General features: G+C 47.0%; 1 protein-coding gene across 2 annotated transcripts in view; it reads left to right on the forward strand.

The window, feature by feature from the left end:
- Nucleotides 1–1,109: 1,109 nt before the first annotated feature.
- PNPT1 (polyribonucleotide nucleotidyltransferase 1) overlaps nt 1,110–22,188 on the forward strand; it is a 120,485-nt gene continuing 99,406 nt past the window's right edge. The window contains exons 1-2 of one of the 2 annotated variants that reach the window (XM_068232424.1): nt 1,110–1,304; nt 18,022–18,082. In XM_068232424.1, the coding sequence (XP_068088525.1) occupies nt 1,123–1,304; nt 18,022–18,082 (243 nt within the window). In that variant the 5' untranslated portion in view covers nt 1,110–1,122. The remainder of the gene's footprint in view (nt 1,305–18,021; nt 18,083–22,188) is intronic. The other variant, XM_068232425.1, reaches the window with a different exon arrangement.

Here is a 22,188-nt window from a genome sequence, read left to right on the forward strand (position 1 = left end):
TCACCATCTGCTACTCATTTAGCACCCAATACTGCATAGCACCCACTGCAAATAAACACCCAATACAAACTGGACTTTGGTACCCACAGCAGCTTGACAGAGACTGTACTTTGGCATCTCGGCACCCACTGCAACTTAGCACAAACTGATCCTTTGCATCTTACCACCCACTGCATCTGGGCATCCGCTGCACCTTTGCTCTTACTGCAGTTTTGCATCTACTAATGCTTAGCAACCACTGCATATTGGCAACCACTTCTTCTTCGTCTGAAAAGAAACTTGGGTGCTGACCTAGAGGGACAAAGGTCCCAGTAATGAAAGGTGAGTCCGTGCCTCCACTGTGCCCACTCTAATAGTGGGCACCTATGACTACTGATTTGAGGGTGGTGGCGCCAAGAGTTGGTTGGAAGGAGACACAAAGTCTGCCTGATACTGCAATAAAGGTGTGTGTGTGTGTGTGGGGGGGGGGGGGGGTGTCTACAACTGCCTAATGCTTTCTGGAGAGGGGGTATTATAAATATATATATGTAAAGAGAGAGCCTAGTACTGATTGATCAGAAGCAGATCAGACATGCTGGGAATTGATTGATCAGCCCACTGGGAATTGTTCCGTCAATTCATTTTTGATCGATATGCATTCGGAATTATAATCGGAAAGCTTCATGGAAAGTGGAAAAATCACATACATGTATACACTAGGTTTCTTCTATATCCTATCAATGTCAGATCTGAATATCGTTCCTGATCAGTAATTCGAATAGGTTCTGAAGTAATAATTGCATGGTGTGTACCAGAACGTCGAGAAGTTCAACAATCTCGCAGTGCAAAGTTGCATCTACTCATATTTACTAATACGAGAATATAGAACAGAATTCTCCCATCTCCAACTTCCATAAGCAATCAGTTCAGTTCAGTAGCGACTCGCGAGAGGAAAATGCTGTAACTGGAATCAGGAAGACTCTTTGGAATCAGGAAGACTCTCTCCATAGAGCGTATGTCCCACAGCGACCTCTGGCGGCAGCATGACGCTATTACTGGCAGGCGGGTTTAGCCTCTAATACATTCGAGAATCGAAACAGAAGTTGCGTTTCGGCACACGGTGACGTAGTCACAATGTAGCCAATGAACGGCAGCGGAGTGAGCAGCATGGTGACAGGTGTCATGGCTGCCTCCTTGAGGTGCCGGTGCGGAGAGATGGCCGGGCTGCTGATGTGTAGGACGTGGGGGAATAGAGCCCGGCCGCTTCTCTGGCATCGGCTGTGCAGGTCTAGCAGCGGATCGGTGTCTCTGGAGCTGGGGGAGAGGTAATGCGAGGGGCGCAGAGGCACGTGGGCTGCACACTCTGCTCCTATCAAGTCACATGTCCTTCACAGCCTGTACAGTATTGTTGCATGTACAGTTTATGTATTTGGAATTGAACGTAACTTTCCACAGTGCTTTGTGTTGCATAATTAATTCATATTGGCAATAGAGGTGTCATTGCATCTCCTATTTACCAAATTTTGGTAATTCTTTTTGGTGCGTAACATTCACATTTGCGCTAAAAAGTTAGTGGTCGAACGATAAGTATAGTTGTGGAGACCCAGCGAAAAACCTCATAGACCAGCGTCCGCTCCCTGTTCGCAGCAACTTTATACAGTAGTGTCCACTAATTTGTAAAGAAATAGGGGGCACGGGGGAAACATGCTAAAATTGCACGCCAGGACCCTTGCCTACGGTCGTGGACTGCTCTCTGGGTCAGGCACATTGCTTGCTTCGGCTGCTGCCACCTCTACCCACTAAATCTAATTCAACTGGTGGCTTAGACAGATCCTGCTGTGTCCCCTATATTACACTAACCACATGGAGGACAAAGGTATAGCCAATGTGCCCCCCTATGTGGCATACATTTGAAAACAGTGCCGGTAGACTTGGGCGCAGGATACAGCCGGTATATGGATGATCCTGCTTCTGCACAAGTCTGGGCCGTGTTAACCTCCTTAGCCGTGTCGGGCATACCGCCAGCTGTCCCCAGGAGTCCCCCAGTATAATTTTAAGTGATCGCATAGCTGTTAGAGATGCGAAGTTCGGATCTTTTCAATGATCCGGATGATTTGAATCGGATCATTGAAAAGATCCGGATCTTTGATCTGAATCTCAGATCATTTTACAAGGGAAGCATTCGGGGGTGAAATGACTAGCAGGACAGGAGAAAGGGGAGGGGGGTGGACACACAGAGAAGGGGAGAAGATGGACAGAGGGCAGGGAGTGGACAGAGAAGGGAGGAGGGACGAGCAGAGAGCAGAAATGTTTGTTTGCACACAATACCCACATGCTGCAATCATATGCTTTACATATATTTCACCTATATGTTCATCTGTATACTCCCAACTCCCATTCCCCAAAGCATTCCCAGAAGTGAAGTGCAGCTGTTTAGAGCAGTGCAGGAGGATCATATTGCACAGCAATCACAGTGCCTGCCCCTCTAGCCCAGCATGCTGCCTGTAACGTTACTGAGCTGTGCCAAAAGTTTCCAATGTGTTCGTGCACAACTACGGAACAGACAGCCTATAATGAGCAGCACATTTCAGCCAGTATGTGTGCTCTACTCTACACATATCTGGCAGTGGCACTGATGTCCCCTCTCTCTCATCTACCTGTGGCTGTACAAGGCTGCCTCCCCTTCAACAGAGCGATCCATCTCTGCTCTGCTTCCAGGACCCCGCTGCCCGCTAAGAGGGGGTGTGTTGCTCCTGGCCCTGCCCCCTTTGCGATCCGAATCACTCATTTTGATGATTCGGATGATTCGACTCACAAAATAGATTCGGATCAAAGATCCGAATCGTTCATGATCCGGACAACACTAATAGCTGTATTAGCTTCAGCTAGCACTAGGCTAGCTAGCAGTGGTGGCCGGCATCCCCCGATTACTTTTGATCCCCCCGATCGCCGCTAAATACATTACCCCACCTGGATTCAGCGTTCGGCGCAGCCTCCCTGCACATCTCCGGTCCTCTCTATGGGGAGGATCGGGTCTGTGTATGACGTCATGTTCGATCCTCCCCATAGAGATGAGCGGAGCTGTCCAGGGAGGCTGTGCCGATCGCTGGATCCAGGCTACTCTGGCATAGTGCCTAGTTGGCACTAGTCTACTTGAGGTTACCCAGCGGAAAGTCTCAGGAAAATTCTGCTAATGAGATTGGGTGGACAGCACCCTATCAAATTTTTAGGTTTCCAATAGGTTGTAGTAATAACTATGCCCACGCTATTTGGCCAATTACAATGCTTCAAGTTGTAGAGGGTGCTGTGATTGGAGAACTGTTCACTATGAGGTTTCCCACTGCGTCACCTCACGTAAACTAGCACCACCTAGTTAAGGAATTCCTGAGGCGAACTTAATAATCTCTTTACTTTCCTGGGGCTTCTTCCAGCCTCTAGAAGTCATTTGGGCCCCTCGCCGCAGGTTCTTTCTTGGTGTCCCACTTGACGCCCGTAAAGACGGATCTGCGATGTTTACAGGTGGCTAGCAGGACACCCGAGGAGGACCAGATCTGGGGTGAGGGACCAAAATTACTTCTGAGGGCTAGAAGGCGGCCCAGGTAAGTAAAGTTAGATTAGCATGTTTGCCTTGGGAGTCCTTTAACATGAGCTGTTAGTTTTAAAGCAAATGTGTAGTGCAGGGGTAGGCAACCTATGGCTCGGGAGCCAGATGTGGCTGTTTTGATGGCTACATGTGGCTCACAGACACATCAGTAGGAGCTGATTCACTAAGCTACACTGTTCAAGCAGCACAGCTTAGTGTGACAGCGCAAGTAAAATTTCAAAGTAGGCACGCTACTGCTTTAGCATGCACTACTAACTTACTCACGCTCCTCCCAAAACTAACGGCCGCTCCAATTGTCCCACCCTGGACACTGTCAGGTTCAGTGACTTTGTAGGACGAGATCTCCGCACTTTGTTTGGCCCAATAGGCTTTCTGTCACTTGACAGGCAGCCTATTAGGCCAGAGTGCGGTGATCTCGTCCTACACAAAGTGTATCAACCCCCAAGTCAACTAGCTAATTGTACAAGCTGTTAGGCCTTGTTCACATTGCGTTCCGCTCGCGTGTCCCTCCGTGTTTGGTTTTTCTTTGAGGCGTCTTTTTTTTTTTCCGATTCCCGGTGCTTGGGTAGGTGATTCGTTTTTGTGCTAAGCGGATTTCTAAGCGTTTTTTACTAGCAGTTTTGTAATTCACTCCCTGACGCAAGTCAGGAAGTGAACTAAGTATCCAAGGAAATCCCGCTACACCAAAAGCTAGGGTGAAGTAGAAAAATCTTTATTCTTAATCCATCATCAGTGTACAGATAAAAAAAGCTCACGCGTATCGGAGCGATGAATGGCTCCTTAACCACTTCTGTGCCAGGGGGGTATTTTGCTGATCGGTGCTCAGGGGAGGACTGGGACCTTTTGGCCTGGGGGGACAACACAAACTAGAGGCCCGTTTCACGGCATCCCCAGCCCAAAGCCATAACACACACACACACACACACACACACACGCCCACACCCACACCCACACACACACACACACACACACACCCTAACCCCATTTCTCCGCACAATCTACCTGTCTGTGTCTGATGCCTAACCTTAAAGGAGTTATCAGGCTTTTTTTTTTTTATGAACATAAGTGCTACTTACCCAGGGCTCGTCCAGCCCCAAGCTCCCAGCATGTCCCTCGCCGCAGCTCTGCAGTCAGCTGTTCGCTGCCGCTGCCTCCCAGCCACCGGCGATGACGTCAGGCCGACTGCGCCTGTGCGAGCGGCGCTGTCAATCAACGCCACATGGACCAGAGCGTACTGTGCAGACGCAGAACTACTGCGCCTGCGCAGTACACTCCGGTTCACGTGGCGGTGATTGACAGTGCTGCTCGCACAGGCGCAGTACAGCCCGACATCCGCAGAGCTGCGGCGAGGGACATGCTGGGAGCGTGGGGCTGGAGGAAGCCCCGGGTAAGTAGCACTTATTTCATTAAAAATGCCTGATAACTCCTTTAAACAACCCCCCCCCCCCACACACACACACACACACAAACCTACCTACCTGGTGATGCCTAACCCCTCTCCTGCCCACCCACCATACAAACTACTTGTCTGACACCTACCCCCCCCCCCCTCTAACTACCTGTTTGACAGTGCCTAACTGCCTGCCTCCCCCCTCCCCTGCCGCCAATCACACCACAGGAAGAAAAAACGTTCCCCCTCAGGCCAGGGTCAGAATGGGGATGATTATCACACAAACAAAAACTCAGAGGGCACTGGCCTGGGCAGAGAATTGAATTTGACAGCAGTAGCAGGCAGGCAGCAAAGTGTGTGTAAGTCAGTGACAAGAAGGGAGAAGTACAGAAACAAAATTTATAAAAACCACCTTCTCCTCTGGCAACCTGGACCCGACCTCCTCTATCCTCCTGTCTCCTCAGTTCTACACCTCCTCCTCCTCCACAGCAGCAAGCAGCTATAGGTGGCATCTCCGACTCCCAGCCCCCAGAGTGTCCGACTCCTCCAGCCAGGACAGCCAGCCAGCCACTCGTAGCCGCAGCTCCAGGCCCCCAGCCCCCCCAGCACAGAAAGCTGAAGAGTGAGACAGCTCACTCCGATGACGGGAACAGTAAATTCGGGCGCCTGAGGCTAGTGGACAAATCGGGCGCCGCCATTCACTCCTATAATAAATATCGTTTAATGGGCGCCCGATAGGAAAAAAGGGCGCCGGAGAAAAATAACGTTTTAAAAGCGGCGCCCGGAGACTTAATGTTTTATTACTGTTTCTCATGATTACACATTATTTAATGATTTATACATTTTTAAATTTTATTTTTAAACGAAAAACAGTACAATATTTTTTTTTAACATTATTTTTAAACGAAAAAACTAACAGGGGGGTCTTAGGTTTAGGCACCAACAGGGGGGTCTTAGGTTTAGGCACCAACAGGGGGGTCTTAGGTTTAGGCACCAACAGGGGGTCTTAGGTTTAGGCACCAAAAGGGGGGTCTTAGGTTTAGGCACCAACAGGGGGGTCTTAGGTTTAGGCACCAACAGGGGGTCTTAGGTTTAGGCACCAACAGGGGGGTCTTAGGTTTAGGCACCAACAGGGGGGTCTTAGGTTTAGGCACTAACAGGGGGGTCTTAGGTTTAGGCACCAACAGGGGGGTCTTAGGTTTAGGCACTAACAGGGGGGTCTAGGGGTTAGGGGTAGGTACAGGGAGGGTTACTTAGGCACCAACAGGGGGGGTCTTAGGTTTAGGCATCAACAGGGGGGTCTAGGGGTTAGGGGTAGGTACAGGGAGGGTTACTTAGTAATTTTTTTTTTTAAACGTTGTTATACGTTTCACTATTTAAACGAAAGATTAACGTTTTTACAATTGCCGATTTAATGCACATTATTTAATGATTTATAACTTTATAAAACATTAATTTTAAACGAAATACAGTACAATACATTTTTAAACGTTATCCATGCTTATCGTTAAAAACCCGGCGCCCTTTTTTCCCAGCGCCCCTTTTTAACGTACGCCCGATGACACCGCAGGCACAGCAGCACTGTGAGGAAACGCGGAAAAGCCGCCGCGTGTGCCAAGAGCTAGGCGGCTGACTCCACGTCCTACGCGGCGGTTTGCACGCGTCTGGTTGTGTGGTGGAACGCGGAAAAGCTGCCACATGTCCTGACAGCAAAGCGGCTGTTTGCATGCAGCAGCATGTGCTTGGTGTGGCTGGGTCTGTTAGTGCACCTAGGCAGATGGAGAGCTATGCTCGCGCGGGCCTGAATTCAGGACCTTTATACCTGCAGAGGAAGTGTCAACTGATCAGGAAGGTCAGCTGATTCCTGCAGGACTCATGATTGGCTGAATGGTTCGGGCGGGGCAGCAGAGTCCAGCAACTATATATTCTGCTGCTTATTCAGTTGCTGGTTGTCTGGCGTTGCGATCACATACGTGGGAGCACCCAGATCCGTAGTCAGATCCGCAAGTGTGCCGGGACCAGCTGGAGCTGTAATCCTACACTTAGCTAGTTTCTGTTGATAGCTTAAAGTACTAGTTTGATTGTGATTATCTGTTTTGACCTTTTGCCTGCCTGACTATCCTCCTGAACTCTGATCTTGTACCTCGATATTTCTGATACTCTGTTGCCGAACCCTGGCTCGTCCTTAGACTCTGCTTCTGCCTACTGATCTTGTACCTCGATATTTCTGATACCCTGTTGCCGAACCCTGCCTGTACCTGACTCCGCCTTTGCCTCTTGATATTGTACTTTATCTGTCCGTGTGTGTACGACCTGGCTTGTCCGACCTCGAGAACCGACCTCACTGTTGGAGGCGGTTCCCCGTTCTATCAGTGACACTTCCTCCAGAGTGTTACTTTTAGACAATCCTTCCTAGTCGCAGCCTGACTCCTCCCATCTTGGAGAGTCCAGGTCTTCGGAAGGAATCCGTGCAGTATACCTTACTGCGCTGAGGCTTAGTCCTCAAAGTGTTACTGTTACACCAAACACTACACTCTACTCAGGTGAACAGAGGTTAGCTGGTATATCGGATAATCGGTGATACTGCAGATCACTTATAATCTGGTATACATCTGTATTCCCAGTGATACTGCAGATCACCGGTAATCAGATCCTCTCTGTGCTTCACCGATCGTTACAAGCACGTTGCGGGCGGCAATGGCTCCAGGCGGGGGGCGGAGTCAAGCAGGGTCAACCCACCGGGCCGGTGAGGACCTAAGCTATTTGTGTCCTTGTGCCGCTCGCATCCACCGCAGGCGCGGCCACGCACAAGGGCACACCACGGCCGGCAGCCTCAGCCCCTTCTCTGATTGGATACTTCAACTTGCCGGGAAATATCGCGCGAGGTTGCGATCCCCACTGCGAACCTGTCACCTGTGGTATGTCTGCGGCCGCTGCGTAAAGCAGCGGCCGGCCCTAATTACTTAAGATTCGGGCAGCCCGGGGGGCAATTGCCCCCCGTCCCCCTGGGCCAGTCCTCCCCTGTCGGTGCTGCGTGGGCTCTCCAGCCCGCAGCACCGATCAGCTGGCAGCCAGGGCGATCAGACTTCCCCCCCCCCCCCCTTTTTTCCCCACTGGGGGGATGTCCTGCTGGGGGGGTCTGATCGCCGCCGGCTGCTTGCGCTTGCGGGGGGGCTCTCTTCAAAGCCCCCCTCCGCAGCGCTTCCTGGCCTCCTTCCCCTTCCCTCCCTCTCCCTCCCCCTGTGAGCGGCGCAGGACAGGATAGGCTTCAGCTTATCAGGTGCCGGCGGTCCCCGGCCAATCAGAGGCCGGGGATCGCCGATCTCTGCCACGGCGCTGCTGCGCAGCAGCGCCGTATACATGTAAACACCGGGGAAGATCTTCCCCGTGTGTTTACATTTACCCTGCGAGCCACGATCGGCGGCTCGCAGGGTGTTCACGGAGACACGCTCCGTGAATTGACATGGAACGGCCGCCCATGCAATCCACTTCAGGATTCAGGGGCGTAGTTAAGCGTACGCCGAATCCTGAAGTGGTTAATCATAGCTTACCAATACAGGTGTTATACAGGTTATATAGGGTACAAGGCCACACCCCTAGAGGTGTGTGTCTTAGCCTTAAAGATACATACATCATAAGCTAAAAGTGGAGTATACCACTGTAAAGCTGGCCATACACTGGCCCGATTTACAGCCGTTTCGACAGCAGATTCGATCACTGGGATCGAATCTGCTGCCAATCGTTCGCGCTACACGCCGAATTTCGATTCATTTCGTCCGATCCCGTCGATCGCGCCGTGCGGAAAATTACCGTCGATCGCCCGCGGGTAAAGAGCGCATCGCTAGCGGCGTTCGAGTGCCCGACGACCGACGCAATAGAGCCCGCATACATTACCTGCTCCGCCCGCGCGACTGCCCCCGCTCTTCTCCGCTCTGGTCTCCGGCATGCCTTCACTTATTCCTGCCCGGCAGGAAGTTTAAACAGTAGAGGGCGCTCTACTGTTTAAACTTCCTGCCGGGCAGGAAGAAGTGAAGCATGCTGGAGCCGGAGACCAGAGCGGAGACGAGCGGGGGCAGTCGCGCCGGCGGAGCAGGTAATGTAAGTGGGGGGGGGGGGAGCGGCGGCAGCAGCACCACCACCACAACAGATTGTGATCGGTTTCAGGCTGAAATCGGTTCACAATCTGTTTGCAGTAAAGGTAGCCATACGATCCCTCTCTGATCAGATTCGATCAGAGAGAGATCTATCTGTTGGTCGAATCTGATGGCAAATCGACCAGTGTATGGCCACCTTAATACATATATAAAACAGAATCCATTTAAAAACACACAGACTATTGCATCAGATTATGGCAACCTGTCATCCATAAACATAGTAATGACATATGATATCGAGACAAAATGAACAACTATTTGTGATAGAGGAAACATGGAAGAAGAACAGGGGTAAAGGGAGAAGAGGAGAATAAAAATGAAAAAAAAATAAAACATTTTTTAGAAGAAAAAGAATGGGAGGAAAGGAAAAAGGGGGGGAGCGGAAGTGAACTCTTTGACCCATAAAATAATAAATACAATGTATGTATTCTTTAAATTGTGAAAGCAATTGCTATACAAAGCGATTTTGTGAGCGTTTTGCGTTTCTCCTATACTTTCCATTGAGGCGGAATCGCCTAAAAAATTGTCCACGCACCGCTTTACTGAAGGGACAGCGCACGGCCCGCGCTGATATGAATCGTCTCGTAGACATTCATTGTCCACGTGGTCGGGGGGGGGGGGCGTTTTTTAAAAACTGCACACGGTTGAAAAAAAGATAAACGCCTGCAGTGTGAACAAGTATTCAGTCTGGCTCTCGGGGAAATTGCTGATGTTGCTGAAACCCAAGAGACTCTGAAGATGTCTGACACTTCCGCTGCCCGGAGGATCAACTGTGTGCACATCACTATGGCAACAGGGACGTGAGCCCTCTGCTGTGCATGCGCACTGTCCCAGTTTGAAACATATTGTATGGCTCCCACGGAATTACATTTTAAAATATGTGGCTTTTATGGCTCTCTCGGCCAAAAAGGTTCCAGACCCCTGGTATAGTGAGTAAATAAAATAGTCAGATATTCATCTATGGAGAGGTAAGACTCTAGATCCAATAGAGCCTTCCCGGTCCTCCCTTGGTGTTCTCATTCCAGCGCTGTCCCCCATTTAAATGTGCCGCCTCTGGAAGGTTTTGGGAGCACTTGTGTCCTTGAGGCATCGTTCACATTGCGTTTAGATTGCGTCAGCGTTCGCCTTGGACGTTTTTTGGAGCAATTTCACACCCCTCTCCCCCCCCCCCCCCCCCTTCCCGGCCATTTCTGTTCGTTGTACATTTTTGGTAAGCGTTTTTGCAGAGCGATTCCGTTCTTTTATTTCCTGACGTCAGTCAGGAAGTGAACTCTTTGATCCCGAAAAAAATAAGTACAATGTATTTATTCTTAAAAACGCAAACGCAATCGCTGCACAAAGCGATTTTGTGAGTGTTTTGCTTTTTTCCTATACCTTCCATTGTAGCAAAACCGCTCTGAAAATGGTCCATGCAGCGCTTCTCTGAATGGAAAGCTGACGTATCGCCCCAATCTGAACTACCGCATAGGATAGCATGGTGTAAGCGCTTTCAGGGCGATTTTGAAAGATCGCAGGCACTTAAAAAAATCCAAAACCGCTTCCAGTGTGAATGAGCCCTGAGTCCTCCTGAAGGCGGTCAGCTCTGTACTGCGCAATGCCCGAGCGCGCACATGAGTGCTCCGGGAGCCTTCTGAGGATTCCCAAAGGCATATACGACCAGTTGGTCTGATACGTGCTATGGGGATATCAGTGCTAGAACAAGGACATTAAGACCGTGAAACATCTATAGGATTCAGTGGCTTCTTTCTCCGTAGGTAAGTATCGGACTATTTTTTTTTTTTTGTTCCCACCTGCAAAAGACAGAGCCCAAAGTACAAGAAAAACAGTGAAATTCAGCCATCGTCCACGGCGCCCTGGAGGAGGAATAGTAATAAACGCCACCGGGACGTTTGCAGAGCAGGGTAAGCTGTTTTTTGGCTTCTCCCTGCGCCTACATTTCCCGGTGACGTTCTTTGATGTTTACCTCTGGCCCTCCCCTTGCTAGAATACCACTAAATTAATTTAACCAGGGCTGTGGAGTCGGTCCAAAAATCCACTGACTCCGACTCCTCAGTTTAGGATTCCACCGACTCCGACTCCTCTAATTTGCATATTACATTTTTGTTGATTAAAAGTATGTAACATGAAATTCGTCTCTTAACTGCCAACGCTTAGGAATTTTACAAGGTGACTGAAGTGAGAAGGATATGTAGACTACTATATTTATTCCCTTTAGACTAAAACTAGTCCTTGGTAAGAGTACTTGTAAAAGGTACAAACCGGAACAAAGAACATCTATCAGGCCCTAGGCAATGTAAGTGTGGGTACATGTAAGAATGATGTGCAGGTACTCTGCAGGGGAATGAGGAGATTGTAAACAGACAACACCTCTGTGTTCAATGTGCACAGCATTCTCAGTGGATTCCCTGCAGCTCTGTGGGGAGTGCATATGTAGAGTATAGTACTACTGTGTAACAAAGTAAACCTGAGACAGATGAAATTAAAGTTTTCCCAGAACGTCATTTCGGACAGCACCCCTGGATGAGACTTGTCTCCCTCCCCACTGTGGACAGGAAACTGTTAAAAGAAGAATTTGCATAAGCAATAGGCAGCCACATATAAGATACTACACCTGCCACAGTACCTCAGTTTAGTTTCCTGTCCCGGACGGGATGCATGGGAGAGGTCTCCAGGAGTGCCATCCATGTCAGGCGGCAGGGGCAGCGGTTTCCAGGGCTCCAAGCAGCACTGTTCAGTGAACAGTCGGAGCCCTGCAGCGTGGAGGAGGCTTCTCCATCGGAGGCAGCAACTTTATGCACGCAGGTGCGTGCATTGGAGAGAGTTCACTTCCGGTTTAACCGGAGGTAGTCACGCGCTGGCGTCCCGCGTGATCTGAAGGTGAGCCGGGCGGCAGGGGCCGCGGCGGTGATTAGGAATCGGCATACAGCTGATTCCTTAAGGTAAGAAGCTGATTAAGCATATGCTTAGCCGGCAGGGGCCGCATGCATAATTGGATCAGCTGCATCAAATCAGCAGCACAGGTATAAGTTTGTAGAGTCCATGATGCACTCTGGTTTGTGGCTGGGATCATGGAGGACGCCTCTGGGTCAGCTCCTGCACAATCTGCTGAATCTGCCCAGGATCCCTCTCTGGCAAGTAGATGTGATTATGTTTCTTCTGCTTGGCTGGATGTATGTTATGTATAGAGGGATTTGTCTAATGGCTGGCTATCGTTTATTATGTTTTATACCCCAAAAGACATAAGACTGAGAAGGTTGAAAAGTCTGAAAAATCTTCTACTCAGTCCAGTCAGCATGGATTGGCAACTCTGAATGGAAATTGTGCCAGTATTGTACAGAGAAGGTCCACAGCAATAGGAAATTAAAGATTCTGCTATTGCTTCTACCGCCTCAGCTGCTTCAGATGGGCCTGGGACTAGTACTGCTATGGCGTATCTACCTGTTATAGCTAATCCATCATCTCCTATGTTGTCTGCACCTCTAACTATGCCTCCTGCTTCCAAGAGACATAGGCCTCTATTTATTGAGCATTCCTGCATGCGGTAATGCTCAAAACAGCTGACTTTACTCACCATTTAGTAAACTGTGCATTCATAAAACCTGTGTCCGCATGAAAATCTATAATTCCTGAGCAGGTGCGGGAAATAAACAACTTGTGCGGAGATTATCACAACACAGGTCACTGAAGGTTAATTCATAAAAATTAAAGCAGGCAAATGTGAGCAGAGAAACCCTGGCTGTTTAGAGAAGGCGATAAGCCAGCCATAACAGGCAAGCTAATGGAGAGACAGACCTCCCAGGCAGCTGCAGTGAGAGCAGAACAAACTGCATCCCAGAATACCCAGGCTGGGTTTTTAACCCCTTGGGTACCTGTTTTCAGATAAATTTCACATCAGAAAGCCTGCATGTGTAACATTCTTGAAGTTCTTCTAAGCTGCAGCAATTAAATAGATTGTTTAAAAGAACTAGACAGATTCAGGGCAAGGAGAGGCAATTTAAACAAAAATGCACATGTAAAGGAATGCTGGGGCTGCCTCCTTTATAGTAACTCTCTCTGCACAGAGAAAATGTATCAAACTAGGAGGAAGATTTGAGTAAAACTGACTAAGGGCCTTTTTTTTCATTACTCTGCGAGTTACGATTTGATTCTGATCACGAGGTACGTTAAACTAATGGAAACTGCAGCAGCAATTTCCATTAGTGCAATCTGATTGCGATGCGATTTTGACAAAGCACAATCGTCATCCTCCTGCATTGTATGCAATTGAGCTGTACTATAAGTATAGTAGCGCAATCGCATAGTGGAAATTGAAGTGCGATTGGGATCGCGAATGCGGTTGCGATCGCATTTTATAGTGGAAAAGAGCCCTAACCGCAATGTTTTTTTCCTGAATTAATGAAAGACTTACTAATAGGTATTAAGTCTGAGCAGAAATCTTTGACACCTTTGGATCAAATGTATGAGAGTTTGGCGGATCCTCATTCTCGGCTTATTCCAGTCCATTCTACTCTTAAGATTAGGATTAAGGAGTGGGATAATCTAGGAAAAGTTTTTTTTTTTGGCCCAGATCATTGTCTAAATGTTTTTCTCCTGAAGATCAGGGTTTGGGGGAACCCCGCCTAAATTAGATCCATATTTTTCAAGGGTATCAAACAAAACTGACCTACTTTTTTGAGGATTTCTGGGAAATTTTGAATGATTTCCCTAAAGTTTGGAATGCTTCCAATTATCTAGTGGACGCTTCAGATGATACGGTTAAACTTATGGCCAGAACTACGGCATTAGTTAATTCAGCCAGAAGAGGTGTATGGGTAAAAACTTGGAATGATGACAATTCTTCAAAATCAAGTTATGTGGTGTACCTTGTGAAGGGGGTCTGCTGTTTGTGTCAGTTAGACAACCCTCTAGACAGAACGGCAGACACACATTAAAAAAAAAAAAAAAAAAAAAAAAGTATTCCTGTTAAAGGAATTCTATCGATTCACATATTTTCAGTTGACACAGGAATTGTTTGGGAAGTGTTGCTAAGTACTGGTGTATACATTTTAGTAGCAACCTCTTTGTTTACTGTTATCAAAATGCTTTCAAACTTTACTGACAAAACTGACTCTGAGCCATGAGGAGAGGGGAAATTCCCCTCACACTTGATCAGATAACTCTGTGTAACTGTGTGTGACAGAGAGAACAGCGGCAGCTTCTGTGTCCTGTTTCGGACTGAAGTGTCTGTAGAGAGCAGAGGAAATGTAACTAATTGTTACAGCTTTTCATACTGTTTTTTGCTTTCAGAGTTTGTTTGATATTTGCTTTTTGTAGTCCGATATGCAACTCTGGCTGTGCATTGAAGTAGACACCCCTTCTGCAATTGATTTGTCCCAATATAGCTAATCCTACCCTCAGTAAATTACAGCTTTTGCCTCTGATATTTAACATGAAAAGTAGGAAAATGTTTACACAGCAAATTAGACATTATTTGTACATTGTCATTTTAGAACACTTGGGTATCGATAGTATTTATTTAAGAAAGGACCTTTTTAAAGTAAACGGTCCTTTCGTCCCTCCTTCTAAGAATAAGTCAGATCCCTAGTCCTCTAAGGGCAGGAGATGGGCTCTCTACAAGTCACAGAAGCCTAAGGGCCTGTTCAGACTGCACACGTTTCCAGCTGCGTTTTGGAAACGCGTGCAGAAGGCCAACACGCACGACATCAGACAGTGCATAGAGTGCACTGTCTGATGTTCACACTGCATGCGTTCCGGACCTGTGCGGTCCGGGAACGCATGCTGCACGCAGATTTAGCAAAAACGCGCGGCTGTCCCATTCACTTTTCAGTGATGGGATCAGCCACGCAACGCATGCAAACGCGGATGGCGTGCGTTCGTACGCGTTGCGTTCCGCATGCGTGGCCGTCCGCGTTTGTAATGTGAACCGGCCCTAAGTCCAACTTCACTTTTACCAAGAAGTCAGATAAGCAATGACGCTAGTATTCCAGTGAGATGGAGAATTGCAAATTTCAAAACATGGCAACTACAGTGCACAAAATATTGGTTATTTAGGCTTCTTTCACAGTGGGACGTTACAGGCGCAGGTTAGAGCAGCTTGTAACGCAGCCCAGCTCACAGTAATGAAAAATCAATGGGCTGTTCACAGTGCCCACGTTGTGTTACACTCTAACGCTGGACGTTTAAAGAAAGTGCATCATGCTGTGCGTTATACACGGTTTTAGCCGCATTAGACTGTTTGCATATGCTCAATAATGTGTGTTTTTTTGTTTTTTCTTGCAGGAGAGGAGGGGAGAGTCCGCTGTTGTGGCCAGCCACATGACTAATTAATATGCACTGCAGTGTTAACTTCCTGGAGCGGCCGCTTATTGGCTGGCAGGACCACGTGATGCGGAGTTTTCCGATCACGTGCTCTCCAGTCTTTTGCCGCATGCGCCGTTTTCGTCCGATAGTATGCGTCAAAAAGTACGCATCACAGACCCATCAGGAGACGCATAACGTGGCTCTAAATAGCATCCAACTTCAAAGCTCACATGCATTGCGTTGGGGGCACGTTATGTAACCTTAGCGTCGCATCTAACGCAACGTCTTAGTGGGAAAGAGCCTTTAAGGTGTTTTTTTTTTTTTTTTTGGAGGGATACAGAATAGAGTTCAGCCAGCCTCCTTTTTAAGAGCTTTTGCATTACTCCCCGCTTGCAGGACCAAATAAAGTTTTCAGCCCTACAATCGAAAGTCCTTTCCCTGTTTAGAAAAAAAGGGTAATTCGAGAAGTACCGAAATGTCAGAGGACAGGGATTCTATTGCCCTGTGTTTTTTCTAGTAAAGGAGCTACAGGGAAATTATCAGTTCATACTAAATTTAAAGAGTCTAAACCAGAAGGTAAAATACAGAAAATTCAGGATGGATTTGATCTATTATTCATCTCTTACAGAAGGACGATTTCCTAGCCTTCCTACACTGAAAAGATGCGTATCTTCAATTACCGATACATCTGACTTCTCAATAATGCTTAAGGTTTGCCATCCAGATGGAGGAAGAGGTAAGAATGTATCAGTTTAATGCTTTGCCCTTCGGATTATCCTCAGCTCCAGGGTTGTTTATGAAGGTAATGTCTGGGGTTCTGGCTACACTTAGACAGAGAGGTTAACATTTTGGGTTACCTTAATTTTCTGTTTTGAGGGACATCTCCCAATTCGGTAAGAGATCAGATTGTTACGACAATAGTCTTACTACAAGATCTAGGTTGGATCATTAATTGGGAGAAATCTTCCTTAGTTAAATCCTACACAGATTATACATTTGTTTGGGCTATTTCATTAGCATATCAGACACAGGGGGAGCAATTCAATTCTATCATGGCTCATTCCACAAGAGGAATTTCGACTTCTTGGACAGAGAGGGCAGGGGCCTCTATAGATCAGATTTGCAGAGCTGCGACCTGGTCAAGTCACAATACGTTTGTAAAGCACTATCGCCTTAATGTATCTGTCTTCAGGTTTATCCCTCAGAAGGAAAGTTTTGCAAGCTGTGGTCCCACCCTAAGGTTTTAACTCTTGTATATCGTCTCATCCAGGGGTGCTGTCCGAAATGACGTTCTGGGAAAGACCACTTTACTTACGGTAAAGTATTTTCCAGTAGTCATGAGGACAGCACCCCTGCAACCCGCCCTTATTTGGGTAGGAAAGAGAAATAAGTTTGTGTAAGCATCATTAAATGTCCGTGTCATCTTTTTATTAACTGAGGTACTGTGGCAGGTGTAGTATCTTATATGTGGCTGCCTATTGCTTATGCAAATTCTTCTTTTAACAGTTTCCTGTCCACAGTGGGGAGGGAGACAAGTCTCATCCAGGGGTGCTGTCCTCATGACTACTGGAAAATACTTTACCGTAAGTAAAGTGGTCTTTATACATACCTGGGGCTTCCTCCAGCCCCCTTCAGGATAATCAGTCCCTCGTTGTCCTCCTCCACCACCTGGATCTTCTGCTAGGAGTCCAGGTACTTGAGCCAGTCAGGCGTAGTGCGCATGCACACACTCCGCCGCCAGGAGCATACTACACCTGTGCAGCACTATTGCGCAGGTGCAGAATGTTCCTGGCTGTGGGAGCGGCATGCGGCCGGACAGCGCTGACTGGCTGAATTACCAGGACTCATAGCAGAAGATCCGGGTGGTGGAGGACAGAGAGGGACTGATTAGCCTGAAGGGGGCTGGAGGAAGCCCCAGGTATGTATAAAACTTTACTTTTCATCCGTCTCAGTTACCCTTTAATTTGTAGTGACCAAACCAAATTTTAATAACATATCAAATTATTTGATTTCATCAGCAAAGGGAGTGCATGCATTTGCATAAATCAGCATCAATGCAGAATTATTTCCATGTCATTGACCATCTCTATTAGTGACACAGCTACACATCAGGCTTTATTCTTACAGCATAGATGTTATTTAGTATATATAAGAGATTCCTGTGTACACATCATATATACAGTCACAATCAGATATGTATATCTGACCTTAAAAATACAGGGACTGCTTTATTGCAGCAGCACAAGTAACTAATTTTGATTGGTTTATTTCATTTTTGTGGACTAAGCTATTACTGTATATATACTGTATATATACATTATTTTTAATGACTAATATCTGAGAAATAGAACATTTTATCATATTTTCTATTTTAATTACAGTTACAAATTCATTAGGAGTCGGAGTCGGAGTCAGTGCATTTTTTCCCGACTCCGACTCCAGGCACCCAAAATTGCCCGACTCCACGACTCCGACTCCACGACTCCGACTCCGACTCCACAGCCCTGAATTTAACTGTACTATATAGCATTATACATGCATGTGTTCATAATTTACCTTTTTATTTATTTTATTTTTTTTTATTCTTTTATCAGGAAGTTGGAAATTTCGTCTGGCAAATATGCACGCTTTGCAGATGGATGTGCTGTAGTGAAGGTACTCTTTATCTGTCTTATTCATAGGGCATTAATAGGCATGAAAGGATACCTGAAATGAGAGCGATATGGAGACTGCCATATTTATTTTCTTTTAGGGTCTGAAGAACACACTAACCCACTTCTGCCTGCTTTATGCAACACATCAACGTTACAGACGCTGAAAAATGGACAGAAGCGGGCACACCTGTGTTCAGGCCCAATTTGTATTCAGGCCCCTTGAAGTGAGAGGGATATGGAGGCTGCCATATTTGTTTCCTTTTAAACAATACCAGTTGCCTGGCATCCTGCTGATCATTCTGGCATCAGTAATGTTTGAATCGGACACCTGAAACAAGCATGCAGCTAATCTTGTCAGATTTTGATCAAAAACCTCTGATCTCCATGCTTGTTCAGGGTCTATGGCGAAAACTATTAGAGGCAGAGGATCAACAGGCCTGCCAAGCAACTGGTATTGTTGAAAAGGAAAATATGTTAGCCTCCACAGCCTTCGCACTTCAGGTTCCCTTTAAAAGATACCCGAGGTGGGGGAAAACGTGGCATTTTATATTCGCTTACTGGGGGCTTCTTCCAGATTCAGGAGAAGTAATTCGGGGTCCGGAATTGCCCGTGCATGGGGGTGGACTTTAGCATTACTGCTAGAGCCGCGCCAAGCTTCGACGCTATGTGGCACGCTACGGCAGCCCAAAATCCCTGCGTCGACCCTTAGGGCCCTTTCACACCGGGTCAGTGTGGTATTTTTACCGCACCCCACCGTCAGGCAATGAAAGTCTATGGAGCCTTTCATATGGCTTCTTTACGACGCAACGGAAGTGACGTTTTCACCGCATCCCCGATGCAGGACCAGAACTATGTTACTGCTGCAGTGCTGCGGCAATCTGCGATCATGTTAGTCTACGGCGATGCGTGTTTCTTTAAACACGTTGGAGTCGCGGCACGCATGTGCGTAAGCATATTTTAACAATGCACTGCCGCATACCCAAAGCAGGAAGTGATGGCAAGTGCACGTCACTTCCTGCTTGGCTATAGCATGGTGTTCCCTGAAGGCCTGTTTTTGGTGATGTGGTGCAACGAGCGCGACGCACCGCTAACGCTGGTTTATAGTGTGGCACCAGCCTCAGAGGTAGAGGATCAGTAGGACAACCAGGCAACTGGCAATGTGTATATAAATAAAAAAAAAAAAAAGTCAGCCTCCATATCCCTCTCACTTCAGGCTTAACTATACACACGCCAGGGGAAACTCGTGTGTGTCGCCCAATAACTACAGCCTCTGCTGAGAGTTCTGCGTGTGTACAGAAATGATATGTCTCAGAAGATCATATCACCCGAGTGATGGGAGAAAGCATTGTTCTCCCCAACTTACCCTGCCTGCTGCATGACGTAACTCCTGGGCTTACTCCCACACCACTCCACCTGCATAGAGCAAAACATGTCTGCACAGCCTCGGCCCTGCAGTGTCACCCGAGGGATCAGGTCCTGATCCCAATCAGGCAACATATTGAGCATGTGTAGGCTTTTATCCTCTTACTCACCAGGGCTGTGGAGTCGGTACAAAAAACATCCGACGTTTATTGAAACCACCGACTCCAGGTACCAAATTTGCTCCGACTCCACAGCCCTGATACTCCCGCCCCCCACAGTGCCTCAGGCACTGATAAGCCTGACAGATCAATTCCCATCCTACCCATCCCGCTGCATAGGACTCCTCATTCGCCGCACTATTGGCCCAATCCCTGCCGTGCGACATGCCTTGTTGGAGAAGCCTTGAGCTGTGACACACATCAGGCTTTGAAGCATAACGGAGTATAGGATATCTGCACTATGGTGTTAACAGATGTCTACTTCAGTGGTGATATACCAACCTTATTAGAGGACTCATCACAACTCTCAGTTGGATGGGTCTTATTAGCCAAATATAGATAGTGAAGGCCTTTATATGTTTTCATTAATTTACTTTACATTCAGGTGAACGGCATGCTTCTTTGCTTCTGGGGAATATATATATATATATATATATATATATATATATATATATATATATATATATATATATATATATATATATATATATATATATATATATATACTCAATATATATATATAAATATATATATATATATATATATATACTAAATATATATATATATAGGGTCCGAGGGGAGTCAGCAGCTCGCACAGGTAGCAGGAAGTGTGTGCTCGCAACTAGGGGAGCCCAATCCCCCAAGGATATTCAGAAAGAAAACGAGGAGTTGCAGCACACAGCTCTTTATTGAGCAGTAAAGGTAATACAGGCAGACGTTTCGGTTGTGTCCAACCTTCCTCAATGCCAAAGAAATGTGAGTAACATCATCAAATATATACCCGCCCACACAGGAAGTGACATGCAAGGTATACACCCATCATATTAACAACAAAGCACATAATTTTAAACGACAGATAGTGTTTAATTCACACTTATCTGTTCCAAGGGCAGTCCATATATCAGATTCCTGTGTCTTTATCCAATCCATGTCGTCCAATTCAAATAATTCGTATAAATATACAATCTGCAATATCATAAAAAATATGTATCATAAGTACAGATGTAGGTCAAAGTCCCTATTCAACCCATGTGGGTATAGGGTCTCCATTTTATGAATCCACATGACCTCTCGTTTTTTGAGGAGCAAAACTCGATCCCCCCCTCTCCTGGGTTTTGGTATGTGGTCTATAACCATAAATTTAAGGTCCGTGTCTCTGTGGCCCACGGACCTCCAATGTCTGGCTACTGGAAGATCAGACGTCTCTCCCCTGACAGAGCTCCTGTGTTGGCTAATGCGGTCCCGCACTTTCTGTGTAGTTTCACCTATGTATCGTAAGCCGCAAGGGCATGTCAACATATACACCACAAAGGAGCTCTGGCAGGTGAGAAAGTGTCTAATCTGAAAGTTGTCCCCAAATGTAGACCCCTTAATCATATGCTGGCATTCAGTGCATGAAAGGCAGGGAAAGGACCCCTTCCGTTTAGGTCCTAAAAAGCTAGTGATGTCAGTAACAGTGGGTACAATATCAGCCCTGACTAGCCTGCTGCCTATGGTCTCATTGCGCCTATAGGCTGGTATAGGGGGAATGCAGAATTCAGGAATCTCAGGGTATGCGCTACCCAGAATGTGCCAGTGTCGTTTGATACATGCCATAACCTTATTGGATAAACTATGAAACTGGCACACAAAGGGCAATCGCACACTCTGATCTCTTCTGACCGTCCCATCCCCATCACCTTCAGATTTAATCCTGTCCACTTCTTCCTTAATCAAATCATTAGGGTATCCACGCTGGGAGAGTTTATCCACCATCTGCTGTCTTCTGTTGTCAAGAGCATGACAATCCGTGACTATTCTCTCAACACGGAGCAATTGGCTCCTTACTACCGATTTGAAGACAGCAGGTGGATGGAAACTCTCATAGCGCAGTAACTGATTCCGGTCAGTCGGTTTCTGGTAAAAATCAGATACCAGGCTGTTCCCACAGCGTCTGATCGTGGTGTCTAAAAAGTGTAATTCCATGCGATCATACGTGATTTCAAATTTGATATTGGCATGAAACCGATTGAGGTCATCGTGGAAGGACAGTAGGGATCCAATGTGTCCCCGCCACACCGCGAAGATGTCGTCAATGAAGCGCCACCAGACGCCACAGTGTCTGGCGTACGCCTCATTGTTGTAGACATACATATTTTCAAAACGGTGCATAAAAGCCCCTGCAAAGGACGGGGCCACATTGGATCCCATCGCTGTCCCCCGCAATTGTAAAAAGAAATCGTTCTTAAACTGAAAATAATTGTTTTGCAAAACAAAATGTAGTAAGGTATCAAAAAAGAATAATTGCGGACGTGAATATGTCCCACTTGATTCAATCAGCTCCAAGCATGCCAATATACCTTCAGTCTGTGGAATAGATGTATAAAGGGACGATACGTCCCAACTCACCAACCAGATCTCATCTGTTGGCTCAAATTTCAAAGAAGATACTTTAGTGAGGAAATCAGAGGTGTCACGAATGTAGGACGGTGTTGTTTGTATGAGTGGAGACAACACTTTGTCCAATAGTGTGGCACATGGGGTGAAA

The sequence above is a fragment of the Hyperolius riggenbachi genome, chromosome 4 (genome assembly GCF_040937935.1).
Source record: "Hyperolius riggenbachi isolate aHypRig1 chromosome 4, aHypRig1.pri, whole genome shotgun sequence".
NCBI lineage: Eukaryota > Metazoa > Chordata > Amphibia > Anura > Hyperoliidae > Hyperolius > Hyperolius riggenbachi.